This window comes from Engraulis encrasicolus, chromosome 6, assembly GCF_034702125.1.
Source record: "Engraulis encrasicolus isolate BLACKSEA-1 chromosome 6, IST_EnEncr_1.0, whole genome shotgun sequence".
NCBI classification, from domain to species: Eukaryota; Metazoa; Chordata; class Actinopteri; order Clupeiformes; family Engraulidae; genus Engraulis; species Engraulis encrasicolus.
Window position 1 is genome coordinate 34246047 of NC_085862.1, and position 9334 is coordinate 34255380.

Genomic DNA, 9334 nt, shown 5'->3' on the forward strand with positions numbered 1-9334 from the left:
GACATTTTAAAATGTTACTGCTTCTGGGGCTTTCAAGATAGAGAAACTGTTCATTTTAGACTTTACTCTAAAACAACCAGCCCGGTTTGGAGAAGTTATAAACACCAGAACAGGTGTTGCCAATTAAGGGTTCCATTCTCAACTTCCAAATTTGAATAGGGTTCTTGAACTCTGATGCAGTACACTTCTAGGCAATGACTTGCAGTATTGCTGGGGAACTAGTTGCTTGGCTTAGTGGCTATGGTGTTGGTTTGAAGATCAGAAGGTTGCAATTTTGAATCACACTTTCACCTAGACCACATTTCAGATTTTATTATAGTGCTCCTTAGCTAAGTTAGAATAGCATGCATGATATGTTTTACTAAAACGCCCAACTCTAGCCCAAAGCACAAGTCCACTTTTAGCATTTTGAATGCACAGCAGTCTAGTTGTATCAGTGATTGCATTATATTTGCCAGACGCCTTTAGCCAAAGTGAAGTACAATTAAAGACATAATTAGAGCTACTGATTATGTCCTCGATTGTACATGGCTTTGGCTGATTAGTGCATCACAAATACTTGACATAGCATGTTTAGCAATGATTGATTCCTATCTACAAAAGATTAATTAATGGTTTACTGATTAAAATGTTATTATAGTTGTAAAATAAACCATTAACTTCTTTAATTTATACAGACTTACAGATGGGATGAGATACAGACACAAGAACAGAATGTTTTATCCTCATAATGGCTTTCCTCATAATTTACTTCAAAGTTCAATCAACGTTTATATAGCACACTGTCATATGGTCACTACATGTGCTAAAGAGAAAAGAAAGGAAAGGCAGAAGAAAAATTTATTGTAGAAAGTATTACAGATAGCAGATATCTGTTGCCAAAGGTAAATGAAAATAAAGCTGTTTTTAATTTATTTTTAAAACATGATACTGTTGGGGCAGTTCTAATTTGGACAGGAAACTGGTTCAAGCATTTGGCAGCCTATCTGGATTTTACCCTCAGCACAACCAGTAGAGGAGACTCTAGAGACCGAAGACATCTATTAGGAAGGATGATATTGCTCTAGCATATAATATATTAGGGCTTAAGCCATTCAGTGACTTATAGACTATGAGAAGAGTTTTAAACTCAATTCTAAATTCTCCGCATCCTATTTCGTAATGACCACATTTTTCTTTTTTTTAAATTCTGCGTCACTAAATAAATAAAATATGCAAGTTACCGGTAAGCCGTAGAGCCTTCAGTCGGTAAACTCTATGACGTGCAAAGTTCTTAGGAAGTCCTACTGTCTTCCACCCTCCTCTATCATATGAAATGCAATAACAATTTTCTGGCTTTTGACACACCGGCAATACAAAACCTCCATAGCCAAAAGACGGCCACAGGTGTCAGGCCATATGGTCAGGTGATTGCATGAGTGTGTGTGTGAGAGAGAGAGATAGAATGTGTGTGTGTGTGTGTGCGTGTGCACGCGCGCTCACCAGCATAGGTCATCTTGTCCAGTGTGTTTGTGTGTCTGTGTGTGTCAGTGTGTGAGTGTCTGCGCGCCTCTCCCCCTCTCTGCTCACCGGCGAGGGTCATCTTGTCCAGTTTGTCCTGGAGCCTCCTCTTCTCCTCCTCCAGGAAGTTCAGCAGGCCCTCCATCTTGTCGCTCTGCTCCCTGGCGTCGGCCAGCTGGTCCCGCACACGGTCTTTATCGTGCTCGCCCTCCTGCAGCTCCTGCAATCAGCCAATCGCAGCCATTAACACTCCCTGGCAAAGGGACCAACGTAAAGGGTTGCCAAATGTGCCTGATGATTTTCAGCCCAATAAATGCTCAAAAAACTGTCTGAAGGTAGTAAATCCTGCTCAATTTCAATTTATATTTATTTCAATGGTCATACAGCCAAAAAGGCTTTGGTTATTTTGTACCTGCAGATGGTGCTCCTAAACAGCCCAATTGGGTGGAAAATAGCCCAATCTGGCAACCCTACCGGCATGAGCCAATCAGGGCGTAGTGACAGCAGACTGCCTGGCCGGGCACAGCCATGACACCTTAAGTGAGGTTAAGTTAAGCCACCACCAAGGTTAGCCAATTAGATGATTAAGAGGGGAATTCTCCCAAAACTCGAATAAAGAGACAGTGTGTTTCTAGTAAATATAGACACAACACACATCATAATTATGGACGGCCATCTGTGTCACTGAAGCATGTCATGAATCTACGGTTAAGTACCTACTGACTCTAAATTTAATCAAATTCCTCTTGGGGGTGGGGTGGGGGGTGCATATATAGGAAATACAAACAAAAGCGATGCATTTTCCTCCTTAACCCCTCTCTATTCTCTACCCCGTGTCCACAGAGAGACCTCACGTCCACACAGTACGTACAGCCTGGCATGGCCAGATGGTGCGTTTCACACACCATTTAGCATGACCGCATCCGCCCAGCAGGCTGCCCACAGACACAGATACACGTCTACGTACCCTCTTCAGCTTGGAGACCATGTTCTCCAGGTCCACAATCGCTCCCTGCTGCCTCTGGATTTCATCCTACAGAGGTTGGAAACAAAAAGGAAGAAAGACAGCGAGACCAGTCAGTGGGGCTATTTGGGGTGCGCCTACACCTGTCAACAATGGTCTTGTGCTTGGGAGAGGGTTTCGAAATTAATGTAAATGGACAATAACACTGATATAAGAGACTACATGTTGTATTTAAAGGAGAATTCTTGCCCATTTTAACATGCCGTTGTATTGCCCATGCAATCATGGACTTGTCAGTATCTAATGAAGCATACTTTTTTTTGTTCAGCTTCTGAGATTCTGGCCATTCTAATGGAGGCATGCATTTTTTTAACCATCTTAACAGGCTCAAATAGCATCCCAAAGATTAGCGTTAAAAAAAAACAAAAAACAAAAACGGGCCCCCATTAAAATGATCAGGATCTCTGAAGTCAAGAGTTGGTGTGAGCTATTCAACTGTATGTTGAAAATGGCAGCAATTCTTCTTCAAGTGAGAAACTACAAATGACTCCCAGCCAGACTCCAGGAATGTTGTACTTCATCAGGAATGTTCTTCAAAGAAAGGAAAAAGGAAAAAAGCCCTGGGAGAGTAAAAATAAATGTAAAAATAAAGGTTCTGGACGGGGCTGAAGCTGCAGTGCAGAGATGGCGGATCAGTAACTACAGGCCTTGCCCTGTATTATTAAATGCCAATCACGGTCTTAAAAAAGGCCCAACTAACGTTTCATATTCCCTGGACACTGGGCAGTTCATTTCAACTTCCACACACTTATGGTAAGCAATCACAAAGTTTCATGTGAATTAAACAACTTTGAACTCTGTCAGATGTGATCTCAGTTTCGTACTTTCCGTTCTACAGCATTGTTGTGAGTTACGGAGCCTCCCCTCACCATTTAGGCAGGAGCCTGATCTTCTTTGCCATAAATAGCTGCTTGGAGTCGATCACAAGTCTCTTGCCAATTTGCCAGGGCCTGCTTAAAAGGACTTTTGCCTGATGCACTCAATCAAGTCTCTCATAAAACATAATTTAGGCCCGCACAAAGAGAGACATAATGCACTTACCATTGAGTACCATCATCCACAAAGTATTACAATAGCAACCCGTGGCTATCTCTCTCTCTCCTTTTTTGAGAAGAATCAAATCCTAACTACATTCTGTAGTTGTGCTCCAGTCCATTTGAGAGGCTCGTAGGACAAATCCCATTTTTCAAGTTGCTCTGCTATTGAAAGTGGCACTAATACCCAAAGTTTATGGAAAGTTCTTGCGAATTAACAAGCCTATTCTCCAGCTAGAAGCTGTTTCATATGGATTTTTAAAAATAAATAAATCTAAAATCAAAATGTGTAAATTGCCTTCTCATTTAGCATTTAGTGACCATGCCCATTTTGCAATTTGGAATACTCATTTCTAGGCTTTTTACGAACCCATCATTATGAAGCCCCAACCCCCCCCATATTAATGAAGTATGTATATAAAAAATATAAAGCGTGTGGGTGTGTGTGTTCACCTATTCGTTACCTTAGCCTCCTGCAGCTCCGTGTCGGCGGTCTCCAGGACCAGCTCCTTGTCCTTCTCCAGCTGCTGGGCCAGCTGATCTATCTGGGTCAGCTCCTGGCACAGCTCCTGGTTGCGGACGCTCAGGTTGGCCGCCTCCGCACTCACGTCCGCCTTCCTCTGGTGCAGGCCCTGCACCTTCTGCTCCAGGGTGCGGTTGGTCTCCTGCAGGTACTCTATCTGAGAGCGCCACCCAGTGGGCCGGAAGAGGACATGGATATTTACATCAAATTGTTTGCAAGATGTACATATGTTTGCAGGAATAGAGTGCCTAAGTCACACCCTTCTACTTCCGAACCATGGGTCGTCTTCTTAACTTGTGAATGGGCCGAGTCAAGCTTAATCCTGATTCCATTTGACATCTGCTCTGGATTTCACATATGAAAGTGCAGTGAATTTTAAAGATTTGGATTGGCGTCCCAAGACCACTTATTTTCGACCGGCAATAAATCTTATTTCAGGTGTGCAAGACTAGGTAATTGACAACATGCGCCTCACGTATTTGACATGAACAGAGGCTGAAAGCCTGCAGCCAGCCCTACCACTGCACTGCAGCTAAACTGGCTGTACATCAGACATGCGACTTATCATGTATAGTCCAAATAATTACATATTTCTGAACGCACACAACTCACAAATCCCTTAACAAGTGAGGTCAACAACTGACCACACCACTGGTTATCATTAATTCTGTCGTACAGCATATGTGTAATCTAGGGGGAAAGGTGAGGTGGATCGGAAAATGGGTTTGATCAGTCCATTAGAGCCCAGTCAATTTTTTTGTTTTCTTCTCTGTCCCCATCAGCTTTCTGAAAGGGGCGTAGACTTAGGCACTTTATAACAGGAGTGTGTATGATTACTATGGGTATGTTGTGCCTTCAAAGCACGTCACTTTTACAAGTTGCCAAAAATATATTAGGTATCTAAAGGGGGAACACCTTTTAGTTTTTTTCAAACAATAAAGTACATTTTGGTATAGGTTATATTAAGGATTCTCAACAGCAGATAATCTTTTCATAAGCCGCTCTTCTTGTTTTCATTTCCCTGCGAGCTGACCTATAATCCATCTGAGAGCACAGAGAGTTTTCAAGCAGGTTCATTTACTCAAAACAATAACACACAAGATAGAGGAGACAGAGGAAGCGCAGTTAAGCTCCTCCTGCAATACTGACTCCTGCCACAAGAGGGAACTAGTCCCACTAGGTGTCCAAACAGGTTTGTGTACAGTGAGATTAAAAGTGATCTGGTCTGCCCTGACAACATGGGGTTACTGGACCACATACCGAATCAACCTTTCGGCAGGGGCCGTGACTTTGGACGTGTGCTGCCAACAAGGCAGCTTAATACCCCCTCCTGGTGTAAGCCTGACGTTTAAATCCAGTCCGCCATGAGCGCTCCCAGAGTTTACAGGTACACATTGGGCTGCAAAATCAAGGCAACGTCAACAGTAAGAAGTGGCGGCGGTGGTGGGCATACCTGCAGGTTGAGGTGCGCAATGAGCTTCTCGTTGCTGACGTTCTGCGCCTCCAGCGAGATGACATCGTAAGGACGGCCCCCGTCTAGGGCGCGATTCAGACGCTCAATCTCTTTGTCGCGCTCCTCCACCTATCACAGCACGTAGCAGAAAAACCAATTAGCCTTTGTGGTAAGTACATGTATCAGTTCATGTGTTTTGGATTCCTTTTTTCCAGTTTTTTTCTGAAACATATTAAATTACTGTGCTGAGTGTTTTCTTTATTATTTTTTAATGGGATGAGATACCTGAGTGTTGAGGTGCTTGATCCCGGCTTGCGCTCTCTCCAGGTCCACCTGGAGCTTGGTGGCCTCCTGCTGCAGCTCCTGGATCCGGTCGTCAGCCACCTGCAGCAGGTCAGCGATGTACGGGTCGTCGGGCTGTGCCACCACCGCGGGAGTGGGACCGAGCGATGCCGGCAGCAGGTCGTCGATCTGCATCCTCTGTCGTCTGAAAGGAATGTTACGCTTCTTTCCTCCTGTCACACACACACACACACCCACACAATTACGGTCAGTGTGACACTTCTCACAGAGACTATTAGTACTACATATCTTGTGCTGGCTGAAGTGCAAGACAATGGCTGAAGTTGGTTCGGTTGTTGTTTTAGTGATCAGACCTGGGGTCTGAAATGACTCCCATGAAATCCCTACGAAAATGGCTGTGGTTGTTGTTTGGTAGTCTGACATTCTATATCTAGAAACTATAGCACTACTTCACATTGCTTTAGTCGAAGCGTATAAAAATGGCTGTGGTTGTTGTTATCAGACCAAACCTGACGCTCTATAAATAGAAAGTACAGCACTACTATTATATACACATGGCTTAAGATGAAAGCATATGAAAATGACAGTTTTGGCAGTTGCTGTGGTTGTTTGGTTGCAAGATCAGACCTGGCGTCTGCACCACGGCCTGCATGTTCTTTTCCTGCAGTTGCTGGATGCGCTCCGTCTTGGCCATGTTCTCCTTCTCCAGGGAGCGCACCTTGTGCACGTACTGGTTGTTGAGGAACTTCAGGTCGGACGTCTCGTGGTCCAGCTTCCGTATGTAGGCCTTCAGCTCTGCAGTACGCAGAGAGGGAGAGAGGGAGAGAGAGAGAGGGGGTCTGTGTTTAAGATGTTTAAGACTAATGCAGCACTTAATCCAATTAGCGCCTGTGCGGTTTTGCGAGACACAATGACTTGCACTGGTGCTTAAAGCAGCAGTAAAAGCACCAGGGGAAACGACCTTAAGTGACAATGAAAATACGTTTTGCTGCACGTTTTACAGATTACCTGCAAGAAAAGGCCCCATTATTACCTTTTCTAACAAACTTACCCCCAAATTAAAAAAAGTGATTAGCTGGCTATGGAGTTGCAACTTGCAAATGTGGTTGAGTGTGTAACGGTGGAATTGTGGAGCCGTGCTGACAGATAGACCTGCACCGGCTGAGTTGGTGCCTACCCCTGCTGAGTCTCTCCTTGTCCTCTCGGAGTTTCAGCAGCCCCAGGTGCAGCTCATTGTTCTCCCTCACCAGGCGAGCATTTTCCGTCTTGTAGGGCTCCAGGAGAGCGTCCAGATTTCGGCTCTCCTTCTCCGTCTTGCCAGCCGACAGCTTGGCATTGCGAAGACTCTCGGTGGTGTGTACCAGGTCACTAAGAAGGATGAAAGTTAAGTAATTTAGAAAGACTGAAGTGTGAGACACTTCGATTCAGCGCTCATTGGCATGCTGTTATGTTGCTGTTGTGGAGATACATCAATACACTTTAACAAACCTCCATAGGATACATTCAGAAATACTGGTACTTGTCACTGGCAGCATTATAAGTGTGGCTGTGCAGAGCAAATTCCCATTTGAGTGTAACTTGATTGTAACAAACTAAACTGATTTTAAGCAATTTTGCTGTTTTAAACTCACCTGAAAAGTTTCTCAACAAGCGGCAGGGTATCTATTCCAAGCGGCTGCCTATATCCAAGTTGATCTAGCCGTTTTCTTAGATTAACAAACTTTCTCTCAGCGTTGGTACTCATGGCAGCGGTACAGGCGACTTGATCAGTGCAGCCGACACCTGCGAAAGCATCAGAAGTAGAAGCTGATTTTACAGATATCGTTCGAATTCAACTCCTACCAGTTTCACCATCATGTGACAACACATCATATGTGCACGTTGTACCAGTAATTTATGGTAATCTACATGGTACTTTGGTTATCCTCGAGGACCAAACAAAATGTATCATTAAGTTATCCAGGGTGACATTGATTAGTGACCAACCTGTCACTTGCCGAGTACTACACTCACAACCTGGCTAACACTCTCCTAGTAGTTAGTACAAAAACGTTGTAGCGATTACGATGGTCTGCATTGCTTTTTGTAACTCAAACGACAAGTTACGCGTTATCATACCACTTACCTTCGTTTCTAGGATTGACGTTTGTGAGCTACTAAACAAACGTTACCAGGTAAACATTCGTCTAAGTTAAATGGCTTTAGCATGGGAGGCTAACTTCACCTTGTCAGTTAGCAACCAGCTGTGCCGAGTTGTATTTTTAACACTCATGATGCATTCACATTGCATCCAACGTGGTACTTACGAAATTGTTGCACTTGTGTCTTGGAAAGGACAACTCTATCAGTAGTTCATTGGAGGCATGTTCCTGCTGTTGATTGTTCATACAAACGGTCTTGGCAATAATGACACTGGTGAAGTTGTTTGGCTAGTATGTTGTGCTACCTGGCTAGCCTGCAAAGCACAGCTGTCAGGTTTAGAGTCAGCTAATGCGATTTAGCAGCGCTATTTGGCCATAAAATATGGTGAATACCGTCGTGCAATGGTCCGGTTTGTTTTGTGCCTTGGGTCAGGGCTTTGTTTTACTCACTCGCAAAGATAGCCTTGCCAACAAACGACAAGTGGTGATATACACCGGTAGGTCATGGGCATAGGCGCTAAAGATGTTTGAAAATGGCGCCGAAGTTTGAGCCCATGTAACAGCAAATCTCCATGGAGACGACGCATGAACGGTCCTGAGTTTTCAAAAGACATCCACACGCTGCTTGACTTCAGTTTGAAGTTTTGTTTATATGTCCATCGAATATACAAATGATCAAGTAGTCCCATTCAGTGCTACGAGCAACATTTCCAAGCAGCCACCACTTAATCCAATGCAAACTTCACTTCCTAAAGTTGACATGACTTACTCGCGCCCTCTCGCGGACAAAGTCTAGATACAATCCCATAACACCCCTTTGTGACAAGAACCTTTGACAAGGATGCATGCATCCGTCCGAAAATGTATGATAGGAACCCGCTATATTTGAAGTGGACTGATGGCTAGCCTGTCTGTCACCATTCTTGTTCCAAATAGTTTATTGCTGTGGTGATTTCACTGGAATTGGAGAAAGCACAGCTAGAGCGCCGTTTAATTATGCAGGCTACCTGCATTTTATTATGCAATTATTAATGTGAAGTGTGCATTATGCAATATGCAATATGAGTTATGCATTTCTCTCAAGTACCATTATCTCCAGAGGTTAGGGTACCTAAACCTGGTGCATCTTGAGGGGAACACCTTGCTCATGGACAACATGTCTTGTCATAAAAACGTGCATTTTGTCCAAGGCTATAGGCTACGCAGCCGAAACAGATAGGGTTAAAATACCTCGATGTAAGTCTTGGTGGATGCTAGGACTGGTTGCGAAATTTTGCAGTCTGCAGACAGACGCTTTTCTTTGCCAAAAAAGCGGCCTCGCCAGCCACACCCTCCGCGACTCACGTGCAGCTGTGC

The 9334-nt window shown here is 44.1% G+C and overlaps 1 protein-coding gene across 3 annotated transcripts in view; it reads right to left on the minus strand.

Annotated features, from left to right (window-relative positions):
* Positions 1-8491, minus strand: part of cep135 (centrosomal protein 135) — a 36986-nt gene extending 28495 nt beyond the window's left edge. For 2 of the 3 annotated variants that reach the window (XR_010035205.1, XM_063201358.1), the window contains exons 1-9: positions 8144-8491; positions 7469-7619; positions 7015-7205; positions 6465-6632; positions 5820-6049; positions 5535-5663; positions 4023-4238; positions 2468-2533; positions 1570-1720 (exon numbers count right to left, since the gene is read on the minus strand). Coding sequence is in view for 2 of the 3 variants with exons in the window: in XM_063201358.1 (XP_063057428.1) it covers positions 1570-1720; positions 2468-2533; positions 4023-4238; positions 5535-5663; positions 5820-6049; positions 6465-6632; positions 7015-7205; positions 7469-7581 (1264 nt within the window). In the remaining variant the exon portion in view is untranslated. The remainder of the gene's footprint in view (positions 1-1569; positions 1721-2467; positions 2534-4022; positions 4239-5534; positions 5664-5819; positions 6050-6464; positions 6633-7014; positions 7206-7468; positions 7620-8143) is intronic. The other variant, XM_063201357.1, reaches the window with a different exon arrangement.
* Positions 8492-9334: the final 843 nt, after the last annotated feature.